Genomic DNA, 20,283 nt, shown 5'->3' with positions numbered 1-20,283 from the left:
ATGGCAGACTGGGCAAGGCTGTATATTTCATGGTCGTTCACAGGCAGCCAGTCAGCTCGTGCAGATGGATTCGACAATTCTGGCCCATTCAAGTTGATTGATAAGTCAGAGATTAAGCACGTGGGGGGAGGGCCGAGTTTGATCAACCAAGTGTTTCGTCAGGATGCAACCAATCTGTCGATCATGCAACTTGATGATTTGGGACAAAAATAAACAAAGGTGAAAATGGTCAAGTACATAGCATTAACACATACGGATATATTCATTCTTTTGGCTAGAATGGAGGCACTGGGAGCCAAATATGCATCCGCGTCGCCATGATTTTCTGTAAAAGCTGGGGATTTTGATCAGGGTAGCAAGCAAAAGAGACTTTGCAATAAGTAGGTACCAATGGACGGTCACCCCAAAAAACGCCAGACAGCTATTGTCTTTCTAGACCTGGCCATCATTCCAATCGCAATATCCCTAATTTGTTGTGTTTTGGCGCACACAGCCATAGAAGAAAGTTCGGCTCTTAATGACTTTTTAAGGCACCACGCCTTTCTCGGCTTTCCCAATAAATATGCAGCCCGAAGCCCTTCTTTCCATCCCACCAGGTTGCGCAGGTCACGCACACACAAACTCTCTCTTAAAACTCCATGCGGTTGAAAAAGAGCCCCAGCTCATATTGTGCCGGTTTCCCCAGGTGGTTTCCCACACGGTAGCATGCGAAATATGGCCTTTTTGAGTCCTTTGGGTTTCCACCTCTTTTCATCACATCACCACACATCGACTGCAACAGCCGGCGTCATCTGCTCGGTTGTCCATTTCAAACTTTTGGCCGGGGGCGTGGGAGCCCATTTGAGGACCACCTGAGTAACCCGATATTTCACGGTTGTATCTCCGGATTTCTCGAACGAGGTCGTAGAAGGCTTGATCGACATGTATTCTTGATTTGGCCGAGGTCTCGATAAATTTGCAACCAAAGTTTTTGGCTAATTGTTCACCCTCCTCTGTGGAAACCATTCTCTCGGATTCGAGATCACATTTATTGCCGACTAGAATGATGGGGAAGTAATCTTTATCTTTGACTCGCAGGATTTGTTGTTGGAATGTCATGATTTCTTCAAAGGACTGCCGGGAGGTGATGGAATAAACCAGTAGAAATCCTTCTCCCGTGCGCATGTATTGTTCCCGCATTGCTGAGTATTCTTCTTGACCGGCGGTATCCAGGACATCGAGGAGTGCAACTTCGTCATCGATCATGCATTGCTTTCGGTAGGAATCTGAGAGAGAGCGGCTGTGTCAGTGATGGTTTGAAGGGTGGAATGTTTCTGAAAGAGGCCCGCACCTTCAATTGTAGGATCGTATTCATCGACGAAATGACTCTGGATGAGTTGGATGGTCAGACATGACTTTCCCACGCCTCCTCCTCCTACTACGACCAGCTTGTATTCGCGCAGAAACTGCAGAGGTGGTGTTAGTCCGGCCATCGCTGTCGACGAAGGAGTTTTGGGAATTGGGAATTAAAGAGGGTCAAGCAACCTTTGAAGCCATGACGGCCAAGTCGGAAGAGCAACAGAAACAAGTGAAGGTGTGAATCTCGCTAAAAACGAAGATTCCAAACACGAGTCCGTGGGTGGCGTGGAACCTTGGTCTGAGAGGTTTGGTCGAGATTAGGATGCTGAGATGCGGCGATACAGGAGTTCAGAGAGCTTGGCAGGAGGGCGAGTAGGGCGAGTAGGGCGAGTAGGACCGTGTTCCGCTCGAAGCGAGGATAATAATCGATGCTAGTAGCACGGAGTACGGAGTGATGTGATGGACGGTCCACGGATAGAATGGCTAGCGAGGAAAAAAGGATACCTAGGTAGGGAGATGGCAGGGTTTGGGGGAGAAACAAAGGTTGAGTTGGGGATTTGTGAGGGCGATCTAAGGTGAAACCGCTGTCTTGGGATGGACTGTGAAGCAAGTATAAGACTAGTCGATGGACCGAGGAATATCTACTCGTAGACACTTGAGACTGAGGAAGCTCTCGATCTGTGATGTGCTGGGGTGTGGTGGCTGGGATATGCGCCCTCGAGGCAAGGATGGTGGTAACAAGTGATGAGAGAATCGGGTGTCGCAAGGAGAATGAATAGAAGAACAGAAAGAGAGAGTCTGGAGGAGGTAGTTCGTAGTTCCCACGGTTCGCAACGGTTACTCTAGTCTCGAGTTTCTAGCAAATGCAGTAGCGGTTGCAGTCAAAGTCGCAGTCGCAGTACCAGTGCCAGTCCCGAGCAGAGCAGTGAGTCCGAACTCCTTGGGAAAAGAATCGATCAAAAGTGACCAGTTCAACTCCTCCGAGTTAGACAGGGTTATGGGGAAACTTGAAGAAGGGTGGGTTCATGCGACAGGGGGGGTCGACTGGATCCATTGGAGCCTTGGTTTGGGATAAGGAGGCCACTAATTGGAAGCAGACTCAAGAGTTCGTCTGTCTTGGGACTTGACGAGTCTGTGCAGCAAACAGAGAGAGACCAGAAAGGAAACTGACACATGGTTTCTTTTTGGCCCCTTGCAGACCATCCGACTCCTATTGAGAACAAGAGACTCGGAGGCTGCCGCTTGTTGACTTCCAGTACCTACTGGCAGGCCTAGACCCAGGTCCAGGTAAGTCCAGGTGTCCCTAGGTGGTGATGCTCTTGCCCGCGACCCCGAGTACTTTAGGTGGGGAGCACCCCAGTTGCCTCGAGCCTCGCGGTGCATAAATGACCTCGTCACGCCCGAAGCCTCATGGTCTAGGCGGCTTCTTCTTCGACCTAGTCGTCCTTCGCACTATTCGGGAGGTCTTCGTGCAGTTCCCCCATCCAGTCTTCCATCAGACCAAGAAACCCAATGAAAAGCCATTGGATGCAAGCCGCAAAACTCTCAATCACCCCCGGCCCGCTCTAAAGATACACACGACGCCTCCAAAGGTTGCCGGCCGTCAAGGACGCCCCTGACACCAGTTCTCCAACGAGAAGGTGCTTATAAGCTAAAGCTCCGGGTGGACGGTAACCGCTGGACACGCGCAACTTTGGGTGAATGGTGTGAGAGTTGATGCTTGCTCGGCACCAATTCTACTCTCGAGTCCTCTTTGATTCGTTCCGTCAATGCTCCATCACACTCCTGGCTTGAGCGGCCTCACCTTTTAGCATCGCGCTTGTCAATGAGTAGTCATGACCCATGGGCGGTTGGGGAGGCTTCGCTTCTTTCTTTGAATCCTTTGTCTGGTTGGTGGCTTGTTCCATCATGAATCAATGATAACCTAACCACCAGTGATGCAACATCTTGAGTCCTTGACTGAGGGACGTATGGAGTTAAGGCTACAGGAATTGCCCCAGGACAGAATACAGATGAAGTATGCACAGTACCTCATCTGATCCATGTCCCTGGAATGCAGAATCAACGTCTCTGCAAAGACAATGTCACATTGACCACATATGCCTGATAGTACTAAAGACGAGTGCATCGACCATCTCTCGAGGCGACTCTGCTGAGCATTGCTGTTCCCAATGTCCTTTTTCTTTTCACACCTAGGGTGTGGAATCGAACTTGGACAATTATTCGGAAAACATATCCATGAACATCTCCTTTTCTTCAACGCCGATCACTACCAAAACATGAGTTATCTACAAAAGAAGAGCCGCTCTGGTGGATTTCCCACTTACGAAGCAGATGAGCTGACCCTAACTTGATTCCCGAATTGGCTGGTTGCCGGGAAGGATCAGCCAAATGCCCACCTAGGTAGCCAAGGTGACATTCTGGAAGATTGCCCAATAAATAAAATGATCCATCCCATGCTCATGTTTTTATTGACCGCACGGTCCACTAGAGGATCCTGGACGCGGTTTAAGTGATGACTTTTCGAGATCTCGGACCTGCTGCAAAAAGCAAATCGAACAAACCACGATACTTTCCGAGCACCAAATCAATAACACACCCTGCCGTGCACGTGGGTTTGGGTTCTCATTTGACTCGGGACTATTTCTGAGGCCAGACCCGAGATAGTGAAATAGGGGAACGGGAAGTTGGATAAGCGTCAAGTCAAGCCAAGGAAATGCAAGCAGTTTCCATGGATCTGGGATTTGGATTCTGGTCTCAAGGTTCCCGCCGCGCAGTCCTCTATATCCGAACATGCTTGGAAGAAAGCCATCATGCAGGTGACATCAACTTGCACACGCCAGTCGTCCTCTACACAGGATTGGTGAGGAGACGAGCACGAGGCTGCATGCCCTGCCTCGGTTGGCGGAGTGGAACACACAGGTGAGCAAGACTCGGATGACTTCTCATCTAGTTTTTAAGTATATTGCTTCTGCTCGGCTCAGGCATCTTTATCCTTCTTGACATCCGTCTCATCATCAGTATCATCCTCACCCTCAACCGAGACCCTCAGACCTTTGACGCCTTTGGCCACCTCATCTTCTAGTGAATCCATATACTCTCGATCCTTCCCAACCAAGGTCACCACATTCCGATTCTTGCCCCAACGCGGATAACTTCCAACCTTGATCCCCCTGGGCTCGACCTTAGCGGCCAACTCGGTCAAATAACCCGCGACCTCACTCTCGGCCAACGGCGTGCTGAACAGAACACGATACGACCCTTTCCCTTCGGGATCTGCCAACCGTGGCAATAGTCTGGGCTTCAAGCCCTGCAGCAGCGTCTCGAAGATCCTCGGCACGCCTGGCAAGATATGGATGTTCCGGTTGACCACCGCGATGGGGACCCAAAGATCCTCCTTGACAAAAATCACCTGCTCCTCATCCGGGATCGCATCGTCCGTGGGTAACTGCGCCATTCGATATTTGGCCGTCAGGGCCGGAGACGGCGTGTCCCATGAGAAGTTGGGCTGTGATTTATGCGGCCGTGAGTATTTCTTCATCTTCTGGACCGTGCCATCGTGCAGTTTGAGCGGGAGGTTGAACGCTTTCGCTATCGATTGGTAGGTAATATCGTCGTGTCTGCGCTCCATGTCAGCACTTCTGCCCTTGTTTTCTTTGCATTATTGACACGGCCGGAGTCATAGAAAACATACGTCGGACCAATCCCACCACTCGTGACTACAAAATCGTAATTCTTGGACATGCGCCGTGCCGCCTCTATTATCTCGCCCTCGTCGTCTGCGATTACTTCTACTCTCTTCAACTGCATGCCTAACGAAAAGCAGAATTTTGCCAAGTATGCCGAATTCGTATCGACGGTCTACCAGGTACAGATATGTTAGAAAACCTGGCGTATGTAGCATATTCTTCGAGTTTTATATTTCTTCTGGGAGAGAATTTCCCACAGCTCTTGATTTCCTCGTGTGGATCTATAGTCAGGAATTAAGAAACTGACCTTTCCACCCAACACCTCATCGCCAATAATTATGCATCCTGCCGTGTGGATTTGGCTCTGCTGGCTGCCAGTGCCGTTTGACGCAGCAGCCGTAGAGGGAGATGATGATGTCATTATCGAGGAGGAAGAAGAGAGGGACGCGGTTGCGGCTGCGGCAGATCGATGCGCGTAGTTCGGTAGAGGTCGAGAGAAGTGTCGAGCTAGTTGAGAGAGACGGGAGAACATTGATCTCGAGTAGGATTGAGGAAGGGTTGTGGAGGGGTACGAGGGATTACGTTGGGTGATTAATTATCTAGTTAATTGAAGCTGCGGTGCCGGAGGTGAGGGATGGATGGGTGGACGAGATCGATGATGCGGTCGGTACTTGGGTTTGGAGGAATACCCGTCCGCGGATAGGTACCTTCTGTAGGTGCGCGGGGCTTAAGCCAAGTGGTAAGTGGTCCTCCCTAGGCTTCTGTCCGGGTGGCTTGCTCACCAACTAGGATACCTAACATCCTGGGAGAGATGGGGAAGGCAGCCTGAGAGCAGTGACCTTCCACCCGTAGCTGCACCTCAGTTTGAGACTATGATGATGTCGCATAGATCTGCAGCGTCCTCTTCCATCTTCCACATCCCAGTGATTAGCCGATGCCCCACCATCACTACCATCAGCCTCCTCAGGCTCATCAATGCCAGGCTGACTCTCTATACATATTATCAAAATACTGACTAGTCCTATTCCACTGTCCTCTTACAATCACCTCGTTTCATATCTTCGCTTCTGGTTCATAGTCATCTTGATCATACCACCATATCGACATATCTAGACAACCCCGCTAACCGGAAGACATTTCTTCAGCATCTGGACTTTTGAAACCAAAGGCACATTTATCGTCGGTCAGGCTGGGATACCTCAGGCCTTTGCTTAAAATTCCTCAAAGGATTTCAACACACCACTTTTGATTACTCCCACCGACTCGAAAGCCCGGCACATCGATACATCCAGCAGTCGTCCTCAAAAACCCGCCCCTTGGAATAAAAATGGTACGTCTCGCGGATACCTGTCTCCCCTGATACTACCCTTTTCAAAGCCCTATCGTCCATGTGTCCGTGAGCCCCTGTAAAACAAAACCTCAGACCACAAGATCAGCAATCTGACACAGAATATCTCTATAGTCAGAATCCAGGCTCTACACTTTCTCGCAAGAGACCAAAGAGCAACTCCGCAAGTTCCGCCTGGGCACTTCTCGGGCAAAAACCCCTCTAGCGAAAATATGTAAGTTTTGTCTATTCCCTCAAAGCAGGCCTATCCTCGATAGGGACATATGTGCGTGCAGAGTGTTCGACAGACTTTGGAACTCCAATGTTACCACTAGGATATTCCATGTTCTGATGGGTTGAAGTTGAGGCGGGCGATTGACCTGTCTCTGCTCTTCCCCACATTCCGCCCTCCCCCGGGTTTCGTCTCGGAAGAGATATCTCTACATACGAAACGGATCGAAAACCTGAATATGCAAGATGTTTCTGATAAAAACAACGCATGTACGCCAATGCAAGGCGACCCGAGAGGACAAGGCTCGATCTCTGTCGTCGTTGGTCTCAAGCTCATGAATAGTTGACGTCGAAAAACAAGGCTAACAAGTCCAACCTATCTCTCCCTCGCAGATCAAATCGACGTCAAAACCCAAGAAATCAAACCCTCGTCCGACGAAACATACTCGGACCTCCAAGAACTGGCCGATGACCTGCCAGACTCATCACCCCGCTTCGTGCTCCTGAGCTATCCGTTGACATTGGTAAGTTCTCACATCATATACCCCTCTCTACCTCTCGCCAGTGGTCCCCATCATTCTGACCAATGCCTAGCCTTCCGGCCGTCTCTCGGTCCCATATGTCCTGATCTACTATCTCCCCGTCAACAGCAATCCTAACCTGCGCATGAGCTACGCTGGTGCGGTCGAGCTGTTCCGTGGTACCGCCGAGGTTAATCGTGTCTTGGAGGTTAGTGAGGCTGAGGATGTCGTGGGTATAGAGAGTCAGTTGAAAGGTGAGGATTAGAGCTGTGCATGTTATGTTAGATAGTTCAGCCATTCATTGGGAGGATTGAAAGGCTGAGGGTGGCGAGTTGAAGGTTTGGCCGTGCATTCTGTGGTATCTATGTCTGGACCACGATGAGAGGTCTGGGAGACCGATGATCTATTTCTTTCGGTGAGCAATACTATTACGAACTTTCAACATTGATCATGCTTGTCACGCACGTAACCTTTGGGCTTTTACGTAGTGCATTCTTTTCATCGAGGACGAGTGAGGAAATCTGAACACAGATGTATTGCTCAACTAGATCATGGCCTCGTGCACAATTAGGAAGGAAGTGGTTCCATCAAGCTTCAAGCCTTTCCAGCGAGAGCGAGCGACTTCAAGCAACTTCAAGCATCTCCCCAAGATCCCCTTCGCAGAGCGCAACCCCTAGTAGTCATCACCACCACCAGCCGACTCTCACCCTCAGCTCACCAGCCCCCATCAATCCAAAAACACCAACTCGCCATCATTATTACTGACGCGCTCATCGAGCCTCACCTGCGCGGTATTCCAATTTCCCCCACCAAGCCCCAACTCAGCCTGTAGGACCTTCCCATCCTCCAACAGACGCACATTGCGCGCACTGGCGCCGAAATTCCCTCCCTTGGACCAGGCGAACTGGCCGTGCTGGTTGGCCAGGCACGCGTTCAGCGACAGCGAGCTCAGCTTGTGCTGGCCGTGCACGTCGGCGCAGCTGGCGATCAGGTCGTAGTCGCGGTCCAGCGTGATGCTGTGCGCGGACGAGGAGAAGTTGCCTCGTAAGCCCTGTCCGCCGCCGTCATCACGCGTCTGTGATTGCTAATGGTGATGGTGATGCTTGTTCTTGTATTTCTTCTTGCCGCCGTCCGAGTCGCTGGAGGACGAAGAACTCGAGCTCGACGACGAGCCGCGCCGGGATCCCCCGCCGTGTTTCTTCGACGGCTTGGCGTATCCGGAAGCTGACCCTGACCCGTGCGTCTTGTCCTTCTTGCTCTTCTTGTCCTTGCTGTGTTTCTTGAGCGCGTCTTCCGCCACCGATCCCGTGATCGCCCCGCCTACCGCCCCCAGGAACCCGTGGTTGACTTGGTGTCCCGCGAACGCGCCCATGGCGCCGCCGGCGAGCGCCCCCATCAGGCCCCGGTCTTGTGAGTTCGGGTCGTGTCCCATGCCTGGGGCGCCTGGGTAGCCGCCTTGGATGTTGGGGTCGTGGTATTGGTTGCCGCTGCCGCCGCCGTACTGGCCGCCGCCACCTTGATGTTGAGCGCCTGGGTTGGGCGAGTGTGCGCGCTGGGATTGGTTCGGGTCGTTGTAGCCGCCGCCATAGCCGCCTTGGGACTGGTTGTACTGGTTGTTGTTGTACCCTCCTTGGCTCTGGGATTGGTCCTGCCAGTTTTGTTGTTGCTGGTGGTATTGCTGGTTGTTATTGTTGTCGTATGGTCTGTTCTGATCATAGCCTTGGTTGTGGCCGCCCTGGTTGTATCCATAGGCCGGAGGTTCGTTGTTGTATCCGTGGCTCGGTGGGCCTGATTGTTGCCATTGCTGCTGTTGGTTGTTGTTGTTGTTGTAGCCACCGCCGTAGCCTTGGTTGTTGTCTCCGGTGCTGCTGTATCCGTATGGATTCTGACCCTGGTTCTGGTGCTGTTGCTGGCCTCCTTGGCCCCCGTTGTTCCAGTAGTCTTGGGCCGACATCTTGATGTGTAGGGTGTTGTTCAGGAATGGAATTGGAAATGACAATGCGGGGCTCAAGAACTTCAAGGGGGAGGAATAAACGACAAATAAGCACCAATTTAAGGGTGCCCCGCCTTAGTGCTTGGTTACCAAGTAGGTACTTCAATGAAAAGGTCTTCGTGTGTGATGAAAGGCTGATCAAAAAAGAGAGGAAGAATCACAAGGTTCGTTGGTGAAATATCTCAATCTTTAAATGACTTGTGTAGTTGAGAGCCCGTCGGAAACGTGATCAATGATCATGGAGAGGTCAGACGCTTGAGGTTGATCAGACTTCAGGCATCCCTCTTTCGACTCTCAGCTCGCCTAAGGTTTAGCGTCAAGTTTGAATGAGAACGAGTGGTCAAACGTTTGAAATGGATTGTGGCTGAGGCGAGGCAGACAAAACAAAACAGCCACCAGGAATGTGCACAGCCACTTGTTGAGGGGAGGCATATCAGCCAACAGCTCATCCCCACCAACTGCAGAGTGACATAGAGTGAGAATGATACCCTAATGACTATTCTGTTGGAACTATCTAGTCCTCATAGGGTGCATTGTGCGAGTAGTGAGGCCCTGGCAAAGCTGGCATGTGCTTGTTTGACATGCTCTAGTGGTCTAGGTGACAGGCATGACTTGCTTCGTGTCAGGGCTTGAGAGATATCATGAATACGCAAGAGAGGGTGCAAGGGTCTATCGTCAAAACAACATGAGAATGAATACGATTTGTTTCAACTCTCCGGACTAAATAGTATCGCATAAAATCCGCGATTTGAATAGACCTTTGTACCCTAACCAATTGTTTCCAATCAATGCAATCACTCTGTTTGCGCCAGGCATCTTGTCACAACCCATTTTGAAATATTCGCTCAAACAATCCACTGTGCAATTAAAAAGCAAGATCAATATCACAGTTGTGCACGAACTTGATCGACACCACCACCGAGCCCACTGTCACTTGGTGTCCGTGACCCTTGAGTGGTGAAGGTCTTGAAGTATCCTTCAAGTGCCTCGACGGTGCCTTTGCCCTCGACCAACCGAACGGAAATGCCGACGTGGCCATCTGGTCGTACCACAACAACAGCACCCTCATTACCCGTCAGACCAACCTTAGCATGTGCTGAAGCCTTTGCATCAAGAACCTTGATATCCCGTCGATCATCGGCATAGACACGAGCGCTGTAGTCGTGGAACAGCTCGGGAAGCTCAGAGATCTCGATCTCCGGTCTCTTCGCAGCAAGGGTCAGTGCAACGGAGAAGAACCGAGAATGTGGGTTGTCACTGTCGTGGTGGATATCTCTTGTCCGGTTGGTATAGCGGAAGCGTGAGTAGAATGAACCGGGTGCCAAGAGACCAGCAGAAAGGTCGGAAAGCGCCTTGTGCTGGCCCTTCTTCGGCGATGCGCCGAGACCACCATAGATGAATAAACGGAATGCGCCATTGAATGGGATTTCGTTTTCTAGATGCACAACATTGGCATCAACAACACGTGTGACGTCTGCTGGTGGTAAGATGCGACCAGCCCGGAGTTTTGGCGAATCTGTTATCAGCAATGGATTCTGGAAGGCGTGCTCGCTGGTGTGGTTGAAGACGTTGCCGTTGTAGGCAACACCGAAGCCCGATGTGAATTCGCAGTTAGCCTTGAACATCTCGATGAAAGGATTCTTCTCGGCTTCATCTGTTTTTTGTTCTACCGCAGCACCGGAAACTTCAGCTGCTGTTGGTTGCCGTTGTGAGAAGAGGGCGGCATATTTGTTGTCGAAGTTGAGTAGTGTTTCGGCGGTAAACCGGCGCTCTACTTCGTACGTCTCAAGTGTATCCCGATTGGAGAAGCCTGATTCGACAAGGTGCATCTTCCATGCGAAATTGATGGCATCGTGGAAGGCAGTGTTCATTCCCTGACCTGCCTTTGGAGAATGTGTGTGGCATACATCACCACCCATAAAGACACGATGGTCCAATGTGTACTTGTCCGCAAGTCCTTGGCCGATGGGGTAGACCGAATACCACTCGACTCGATCCCAGGTGAGATAGTAAGGTGCGAGAATCTTCTTGGCAGCTGCTTGCACTTCAGCTACAGTTGCGGTTTTTCTGGGATTGAAATCGGGATCTGTGGAGCTCGCGATCTGGATGTAAAGTCTGACCATGTTGTTCTCTCGGGGAATAACCATGATGCTACCATGGTCGGAGTGAATGGTACATTTCATCTTGATGTCAGGGAAGTTGGTGCGGACCACACCATCCATGACACCCCAAACATAGGAGATGGGATCCAGGTGTCGAATCTGAACACCCAATTGCTCTCGCACAAAGGATCGTGCGCCCTCTCCGCTATAAAGATATTTCGCGCGGACAATCTCTGAAACATTGCTATCAATGTTCTTGAGTTCGACTTCGACCGGATAGTCTGGATTTGCATGGTTGGTGGCAAAACCGGTGATCGTCCAAGGTCGTTGCACTATCGTTCCGTTCTTCTCGATATCCTCAATCAGAACTCTTTCGATCAATCCTTGATGGAGAAGTGCTGTGAACGGGTAACGGCCATCGAGAAACTCGGGGCAACTTGCCCAGGTGCCAGTTCGTCGGATCTTGCCTTCAGGAGCAGGATCCCAGAAGGCTACTTCGTGCACTCTGGCGGGATGATGAGCGAAAATCTTGGATTTCAGTCCCAAGTTCTTTAGAATTTCGATTGACCTGGGTTGAATACCATCTGCTCTTCCGGTAGCAGTTGGTACCGGTCGGTTATCGATATGCTTGACCTTATAACCCCATCTTGACAGGCAAACTGAGAGCAGTAGCCCTACAGGGCCAGCACCGATGATGACAATATCGTACAGAGGAATTTCGGAAGACATCTTTGAGATGGACCGATAACAGATATGAAATACGGGGAGACGACAAGGGTTACAAACGCGATGTTGTGATACAACGCGAGATCAGGATCCAGATGGAGACACCAAACTTGAAAGGTTGAGAAAAAGAAAGAATTCCGGTTTGACAATGGCCTAAACCCCAGATTTTGGAAGGGGATCCGGAGATTTATAGTGAGGGAACCCAAGAAAGGATCTTACCTTCGGATTAGATCATGGCAGTTCAGATGCAACAGATATGGCACCAACGGGACAGGGCGTGTGAAGCAACCGTCTCCGAACCACTGACCGAAAAGCACTGCCGCGCAAAGTGCCCAGTGACCAGGACTGGGGCGACTTGGGATGGGAAGGGTGTTTTCCCGACCTAGCTGTACTAGTGAAAGACTGAAAGCTCTCGGTCACACGGATTGGATTGGTAGAAGACCACAAATATGGGGAAGCTATTCACTGATGGTGTTCGGCTTACCCCCGTCATCAACCTATTGGATAATTGATGAAGCAAAGACATCGAGATGGCAGACACGGTCGGTCCCCCGCATACCGGCTGACGATGTCGGCAATGTTGATTTCGGCACGTGATCTGTGCCTCAGCCATGGTCACGTGCCGATGACCCACTTCCGGGCTCAAACTTGAGGAAGCTCGACGTCGCTCTTGCTTCTTTTTCCCAGGCATCCCTTCGAAGCAAGGGTGGCATATCGACGGTTGGAATATCATCATGGACGAAAACTGCGATTGCAGTGATCCAGTATGGCTTTCATTATAGATGTCGATGTACCTAGTTGCTGCTCCATCATCTACCCCATCTCAAGCAGTTCTGAGATGCGATGAACTCTGCAAGCCTCCAGCATGGTTTGGGATACAAAGCAATCTTTGTGGAAAAGTCTTCATATGAATTGTGGAAGCAGGAACCCATGGAGAATAGTCCAATCCGATGTAGCGCCATTCTTTGACCTATATCAACGTCTGCTGCCCTTGGTGCACCTGAGTCTTGCCGTGGCTCCCATGCGGCTGGAGAGCTTCATCGACAATGAGCTTCTCGGACCGGACAAACATTCCGACGAGCGCTTGGCATCAATTGTTTCGTCGGCAGCGACCATGGCTCTACAAGTGAGCACACAAACACTCTTCTCAATTGCCTGTCAAGTTTTACACAAACAAATTCATGTCCCATGAATTCTTGTTAGTCCTTGTCGGAGGAATCAGATCTCCCATGAACCCATGATACCCCCATCGACTGTCGTGCTTTGTTTGTATTCCTTGAATCAACATCGAACTGTGTGCTCTGCCCTTCTTGAAAATCGATTGAAAGAGTGGAAGAGGCTTCTCACCAAGACTTCAAAGCCGCGAGAATGGCTTTGTCCAAGCCCGTCCTCCCCTCCCTGACATGGCCCGACCCCCTTGCTCTTGCTCAACATCACCTCTTCGATATCAACAACCCACGTCACCGTCGTGCACTGGGCGCTTTCGATGAAGAAGCCTGTCGGTTCTTCCTTAGCGAGGTCGGCCGTGTTGTTGTACCACGCTTACCCTTCTCTTTTGGGATGGAAGAAGTCTATGCACGCATCTTGGACACATACGGACGAAAAGGAACAAGCGATGCAATCAGTGTTCTGGAAGAATTGCTTGAAGACGAGACCTCTGCCGAAGGATTTGGTGATGATGGTGACGTCTATCGTCCATGGAGACATGGCTGGAGACACCGCAATGTAAGTTCCAAATTGCATACCTGAACCTCTCGCCAAGTCACTCAATCAGAACTAATCTCGGCGCTAGATTGACGCTTTGAACCCATTCATCCCAAGAGTGGGCAACTACGTTCTCCCACCAGCAGCAGCACGCGAAGTCCGCCGAGCAAAGGGAGATAATTTCCTTGAAGTCCTTATAGTCGGCGGCCTCCTTGACAATACCAACTACGCCACGACTGACAGCCCTCCCACCACTCCTCGCCGTACAGATGATGACCGCATTCAACCCACTGGTCCTACCAACGTCTCTGTCTCCGACCTACCATTGACGCCACAGAGCCCTCTTTTCGAAACCCCACCTTTCGCCGTCCCACGTGAGCGCAGCAACAACTCTCTTGCCGCCGAGAACCGTGAAGCCAGAGTCATCGAAGGCACCATGTTCTCTCGTAAGGGCGCCGCCAAGAGATTGTCTTCCTTGCCATTCGTCCCGCCACCCATGGCCGACAAGCGTCGTGTCTCCAGTGGCAGCAAGTGGTCGAACGAGCTTCGCGGCATGATCTGCAGCGCCAGCCTCCGTGTGCGAGTCGCCAGCAAGGAGTTCTAAGCTAAGCTGTCATCCTGCCAGTCACTGAACATGTTATGGTACAATGACGGACAAAGTGAGCTGCATCAGTGTTAGAGCAAATTGAGGAGTGTGTGACTGCAACAGGAATCCAGCAAGGATATTGAGCAAGGAGTACGGAGCCAAATGTGCAAATGTGCCAGTCAGACCAAACGGAGAGACCGACGCTGATGTCGAGATGAAATTAACACTAATGTCACGAGTAATGGATAGAAATCGGGAACATGAATGGGAACAGCAAGTCAGTCACGCAGACAGTGAGTGCGAAAGTCACAGCATACGGCAAGAAAGCCATGGCACATGTCCAGATGAGACAACGAATGTAATGTAATGAGTCCAAGAAATCAACGAAACCAATGAAACCAATGTCATTAATATTGAACTAATTCATTTTTCATGAGCTCTTTATTGCTTCAGTTCTAGCTGTACACAAATTCTCCCCCGATCCATCTATGCAAACACGCACACCTGTTTGAAGACGTGGACAGACACTCCTGGACTAGCAACCAGGAAGCTACGATTCATGAAAAGTTCCCTTGGACCATTCGATCTAGACTAGCGCCATCTTCAAACTATCACCCAGAGGACACGTTAGCAAAAAGAATCGTTCTCACAGTCTGGGGATTAAAAGAAATAGGATTAGAAACTCACATCAACAAACCCACAAAGCGAGACCAATCCAGTATAGCAACGAACGGCCTCGGCCAGGAGAGGACGACTCTTCTCGTCGACTTTGCCGTTGACGCCAGCGTATTTCTTGAACATGCCGACCATGTGTGGTCGATACTCGGTCAGGAACGCGCGGGTGAGATACTGGATCTGCTCGTTTTGGGCACCGCGCGATGTGAATGTCGAGAGGAGCAGGCGGAGGGTGGACGAGGTCAGCGCGTAGTATGTCCTGAGTGCGGAGTGGGCAGCGGCGGCGAAGGTCAGGGATGATGACGAATCGGTCGCGATGGTGTTCGTGGTGGTGCTCGTGTTGCTTGGGATGGAGATGCCGAGATCCGGATCCGCTGTGAAGAGGCCTGATTCGCGGATCACGGAGACCACGCCGGCGTCGAGCAGTGACCCGGCACCTTCGCGATTGCGGGATATCTGGAGGAGGAGGAGCATGCGTGCTTCGAAGACGGAGAGGAGCTGGGGCCGGGCTAGTGGTGAGATTAGTGCGTGGTTGATTTTAGGGAGAAGGTCATGGTGAGACTTACTGGCCAGTTCTGCGCTTTGGAATTCGGCCGCAATGTATTTCAAGGGGTCGATCAGGATCTCCAGCGCATTGGCCTTCACGAGCGAGTTGAGTACGAAGGGGGACTTCTCGGTTCGAGCTAGTGACGCGAGTAGCCCGAGCAAGTTGAACGCATTGATTCGACAGGCGTCGACACCATCATCTGCATCGTCACATATGGTTTGGATGAGGCGGACGCTCGCAGATCGGATGCAATCCATGGCGTTCCTGCGGGACCTTGAGATGATATCAGTGCCTGCGTCGCTACTGGACATAAGGCGACTCAGATACTGAATACATATGCTGTATAAGGTCGTTCTCAATCCTGCATTTGAGATGGATATCGGTGTTGGAATGCCTTCGATTGATGCCCGGAATAATTGGAACAATCTCTCGGTGATCATATCCTCAGTTTGACTGTTACTTTGTAATGTCCCAGACAGTGAGAAAAGTAAAGCATCGGCTGCTCGAGCAAGCTCCGAGACATCAGGGGATTCGTCTGCTATGTATGCATCAAGCTTTGGCAGCATAATTTGCAGCATGCGGAGAATGAACTGAGAGGTCGCTGCCGAGTCCATGGGGCAACTTTCTATGACTGCAATGACCATCTCGACATACTCATGGAGAGTTTCTGCTCGCATCTTTCGAGCAAAGGTAGCACGATTTTCGGCTTCCAAAGTGGAGAGAATGTTTGCGGCCTCTGCTGAAATATCTTCCTCAATCTGCTGCCGTCTTTCTGCAGATTCGTAGATGCTTTGCATGTGATTCGATTTGGTGGCATTTAGCCATTCCCGAACCAATTTGAGATTGTAAAGTCCGGTTGGCCCCTCGTCTGTGTCCGTCATAAAATCACTGAATTCTGCTTGACTGTAAAATTCGACAACCGGTTTACACGTCGTCGACAGGTCCAGGTCCAGAAAATCAAATAAAGCATAGATGTCTGCATGCATGATGAGGGACCCATCTGTGTCATTGGTTTTGCCTTCGAGAGTCGATAGTGCTAGGCGTAGGGTATTGCTCAGGTGGCCAGCAGCCGCAGATCGCAGTTCTGTGGTCGAATAGTGATAGAGTGAAGCGCGATAAGCGAAGAAATCAGCAAGGCCTTCGGCAGATGCGGTATACCAAAATGTTGGGTGCAGTATGGAAATACCATCCCATGTGGTATATTGGGAAATGATCGATTGCTGAATATATTGCACCTGCAGGAACTGGATCCGGCGTAACTGACCAAGAACGATTTCACTGGACAAACGAGAAGTCCACAAATGTCTCAAAACGTGTAGCGCCACAGTCCGTATATGAAGAAGCCATGATATGAAATCGCCAGCATCACCACCTGGATAGCCCTGAACCAACTCGGTAACGGTGTTGAACACTGATGTACCCTCATCAAGCGAATCAGAGAGTGCCAGCCGTTCTCCGATACGGTCGAAGCCGAGAAGGAGATGGGCAATGTTTGGGAGATCAGGTTGCGTTTCAAGGCACGCATTGAAGAATGTGAGGACGCCGTCTTTAGTCAAGTAGCCTATAGATTGAAATCCTTCTTCAAGTTCGCGCATGTCCACTGCTAGTCTCGAAGATAAATTTACCGACACTGGCTGCAACTCAAAGCCAGCATTGGGACCAAGAGCATCCAGAAGTCTTGTCGATCGGCCTCGTACAATTTCTGTGGCGAGGAAATGGTTATTGAGTTTGGCAGAACTGGAAAGCTTTTGAAGAAGTGCCAGAGATCGAAGTGACAATTCTGAGTTGTTTGTTGCAGCAAATTGGCATAGCTTGAGAACGACTTTTGGGTGTGCCACGATAGCATCCTCAATACATGCAACGCTCGATCGGATTGTGCGTTCTTGCGCAAGCTGTGATTGAATAAGTGGTTTGACGATGTCAAAATATGTTGGTTGCAAATCAAGCACTCTATTGACGATATCAATAGCACGCTGAAGACCTAATTGCAAGGGAGAATCTGGAGAAGTCGACTCCACGATTTCGGGATCCACTAACATGAACTCCATGATCAACTTGTTCATGTCGGTACTCAAGACCCACTGCATAAGCCTGGCGAACGGGCTGTGTTGAGCATAGACAGCAGTGGGAGGTGTTTCGGACGACGTCTGCTTGTTGGCGCCAGAACGGTCCAGCATAGCCACATAATCCTCGTTGAAGCCCTCTATGCCAACGGCTATGAATTCTAGGCAGTGGAAGGTTCCAATAAGACGCTGTGTTTCGTCCACGAGTTCGGGTATCCGCTTGACGAAGACTTGACCACATACAAAATCAACGTAAGGTCCTATACCAATAGCTCGATATGATGATCCCAGATCACTTGGAAATGGCAGTAAATCTGCGCTGGATCCTGTAGGAGGATTGGGTGTGATTAGATCTCGTAGAAATACCACCAAACCATCATATTGATCAAATGAATGTCCAATCGAACTGAGCGTGCTTAGTAACCTCGAAGTTGTGGCTTTCAAAGGCTGAGTTGGTTGTGTTGCTGGAGCTCTGAGAGCCTCATGGCCAACTGATGCCCATATGTCCAATGTTTGCCACATCTCGGTTGACGTCTGCAAGGTCTTGCTCGTGAGTAAAGCATCTAATGTAGCGAATATGCTGGCTTTTAGATAACTCGGTACAGGCCCAGAGCTCAAGATAAGCAGAGATTGTGGGAAGCTTGGTCTTGATTCCAGGATGAAGCTGCGGGTCGCACTTGGCTGCTTACACAGATGGGCTAGAAGGCGGAGATAACATGAAAGCATGACTGGACTTTCCAACTCATTCATGTCTGTTGGTATAATCTTCCTGGCATTAGGCAATTGAGATGTTGCGACTCGTTCATGCACCTTGTTAGCGTAAAGTTCTAACACCTCAAACATCTGATTGTAGTTCATCGAAGGATTTCTCCGACCACGAGCGGGGGTAGGCAGTGATTCATCTAACAGGAACTTGTGCGTCGCATCGGCACATTCCTGATCCTCTGAGATCGAGCACAGAAGTTCACAAAACGCGCTGACCCTTGGTACTGTCTGCCTTGATGATGCCCATTGGAGAAACCCGTAGAGATTATTGTCAGGGTCCTCCCACCACTGTAGGGAAGCTTCGGGTCGCTGCTCAAAAGCATAAGAAATGAGAACTAGAAATGATTCAAGATGGAGCTTGCTAACATTTCCATCGCGGTGATTGAGTGGCAAGCCTTCCTGTATGGCGATCAACTGATTCAATCGTTGGTCGTCCTCCTCCGTTTTCAGTCGACGAATCGAGTCTGGCATATTAGTGATGAAAGCCTCAACAAAGTTTTCGAGGGATTCCATCAACAGTGTCTGGAAGTAGGCAGAAGTCTGGTCGCCGTCCAAAGGAGGGGCCGCGGTCTCACTAAGAAGCAAAGCGACCAATTCCTGTCTCGCAGGATGTCTCCATACATCGGCATTGGTGCTAGTACAAATGAGTAGCAGGAACCCCAAAGCATCATCTTGTAGAGCATGTTTCACGACATCAATTCTCTTCTGTCCGTCCTGGTCGTCCCCCGTATCCCGAAAGCGGCCACTGTATTCAACAGTCCACAATAGCACAAGGACCGCATTGAAAGGGCGATTTGCGACTGATATGGAGTCTTTGGGCATCGTCCCCAGAACATTATTCAGGGAGTCTGCCTGATCAGCTTGGATTTGGCCGCTTTCTGCCGCTCCATATAGTCGGAAAGCTGAGGATAGAGCAGGAAGGTAGTGAATGAGGTTAAAATCTAGGCGGGACCAGGTTTTGACCACGTTGTGTAGCTTTCGCAAATCTTCTGCGTTGGTGTAATTTCCTCGAAAGAGAAATGCAAGAATGGATGCCAGTGCTTCATGCTGCTTGAAGAGACTGTCTCTTTGGAATTCGAACGTCAGATAGAATTCCGATCCACGAGGTTCGCCCAGAATAGCCTTGCTTTGAAGGGCATCTGCGATCCTGGCTTGGAATTTCTCAATGTCTGCCAAAGTATCGATGCATTTTCTCGTGAACAAGGACCCGTTGCCTTGGACACCCGACTGGATATCGAGCACCTGGGCTATGATGTCCACTAATGCATCTTTGTAATTATCGTCCAGCTCTTCCAGGAGGGATTGTTCGAATGTGATGCGCAAGGACTGCAGAAGAAGATCTCGTCGATTGTGGAATGCGCTCACGGAAAGGGAGACGAAGGACTGGCTATTGGAAATGGAATCGCCGTGATTCTGAATGAGGAGTCGCCCGGCTTCAATCTCGTCCAGGTCTAAAGTGGTACCGACGGCTCGACTGATGTGCTTGAATTCATCATTGATGCCAAATTCCTGGTCGTCGATTTCGATTTTCCCTGGAATACAATCAGTAGGGATCTCGTGACAGGGTATAGTTCACAAACCGCTGTTATATTTCTCGCGATCAGCGGCTGAAGGAGTCGGTTTGTCCAGCAATTTCTTGAAATCGGACACAGTGCCCTGCAGTTCCTGGACTAGTCGGTCGATGTTGGCCAACCGCCCCTCAGTAAAGGCGACCAAGTCAGCATGAAGCCCTTGGAGACGTTCCAGACTGTCCATCTTGGTCTCAGGTACAGTACTGTTTGATGGAAAGGCAGTGTTGACGCGTGCTCTTTCGTGGGTTGATTTAAACAGCGCGTCTCCAATTCTGCCATTCGAAAAATCCCCAAATGAAAGACCATCAATGGCACAAGCAGCAAATGGTAATAGAGAACCACCACTGCAATAGAGGCAGCTTCCCCTTCCACTAATATGGCTAGCTTCTGCCAAGAGGAGCCATATCTTAAAACGGCGCGTTTTTTGTCGGCCTTACTCGAACTT

At 50.4% G+C, this 20,283-nt stretch overlaps 7 protein-coding genes across 7 annotated transcripts; 2 read left to right on the top strand and 5 right to left on the bottom strand.

Annotated features, from left to right (window-relative positions):
* Positions 1-753: 753 nt before the first annotated feature.
* Positions 754-1,472, bottom strand: LTR84_011265 (uncharacterized protein; the record flags this gene model as incomplete). The annotated part of the gene is made up of 2 exons (XM_064854798.1): positions 754-1,265; positions 1,331-1,472. 2 exons carry the CDS (start codon positions 1,470-1,472, stop codon positions 754-756), a joined length of 654 nt encoding a protein of 217 aa, XP_064700114.1.
* A 2,846-nt stretch (positions 1,473-4,318) lies between these two features.
* LTR84_011264 (uncharacterized protein) lies at positions 4,319-5,448 on the bottom strand (the record flags this gene model as incomplete). Its single annotated transcript, XM_064854797.1, has 3 exons — positions 4,319-4,958; positions 5,033-5,199; positions 5,335-5,448. 3 exons carry the CDS (start codon positions 5,446-5,448, stop codon positions 4,319-4,321), a joined length of 921 nt encoding a protein of 306 aa, XP_064700113.1.
* A 906-nt stretch (positions 5,449-6,354) lies between these two features.
* Positions 6,355-7,371, top strand: LTR84_011263 (uncharacterized protein; the record flags this gene model as incomplete). Its single annotated transcript, XM_064854796.1, has 4 exons — positions 6,355-6,357; positions 6,490-6,589; positions 6,979-7,109; positions 7,180-7,371. 4 exons carry the CDS (start codon positions 6,355-6,357, stop codon positions 7,369-7,371), a joined length of 426 nt encoding a protein of 141 aa, XP_064700112.1.
* An 819-nt stretch (positions 7,372-8,190) lies between these two features.
* LTR84_011262 (uncharacterized protein) lies at positions 8,191-9,060 on the bottom strand (the record flags this gene model as incomplete). The annotated part of the gene is made up of 1 exon (XM_064854795.1): positions 8,191-9,060. One exon carries the CDS (start codon positions 9,058-9,060, stop codon positions 8,191-8,193), a length of 870 nt encoding a protein of 289 aa, XP_064700111.1.
* A 923-nt stretch (positions 9,061-9,983) lies between these two features.
* Positions 9,984-11,930, bottom strand: LTR84_011261 (uncharacterized protein; the record flags this gene model as incomplete). The annotated part of the gene is made up of 1 exon (XM_064854794.1): positions 9,984-11,930. The coding sequence occupies one exon, from the start codon at positions 11,928-11,930 to the stop codon at positions 9,984-9,986; it is 1,947 nt and encodes a 648-aa protein (XP_064700110.1).
* Positions 11,931-13,295: 1,365 nt separating this feature from the next.
* Positions 13,296-14,235, top strand: LTR84_011260 (uncharacterized protein; the record flags this gene model as incomplete). The annotated part of the gene is made up of 2 exons (XM_064854793.1): positions 13,296-13,652; positions 13,720-14,235. 2 exons carry the CDS (start codon positions 13,296-13,298, stop codon positions 14,233-14,235), a joined length of 873 nt encoding a protein of 290 aa, XP_064700109.1.
* Positions 14,236-14,892: 657 nt separating this feature from the next.
* Positions 14,893-20,022, bottom strand: LTR84_011259 (uncharacterized protein; the record flags this gene model as incomplete). Its single annotated transcript, XM_064854792.1, has 3 exons — positions 14,893-15,401; positions 15,459-19,799; positions 19,848-20,022. 3 exons carry the CDS (start codon positions 20,020-20,022, stop codon positions 14,893-14,895), a joined length of 5,025 nt encoding a protein of 1,674 aa, XP_064700108.1.
* Between the last annotated feature and the right edge of the window lie 261 nt (positions 20,023-20,283).

This window comes from Exophiala bonariae (genome assembly GCF_035927105.1).
Source record: "Exophiala bonariae strain CCFEE 5792 chromosome Unknown scaffold_50, whole genome shotgun sequence".
NCBI classification, from domain to species: domain Eukaryota; kingdom Fungi; phylum Ascomycota; class Eurotiomycetes; order Chaetothyriales; family Herpotrichiellaceae; genus Exophiala; species Exophiala bonariae.
Note: the sequence above shows the minus strand (reverse complement) of the source record. Positions and strands in the feature narration are given on the sequence as shown.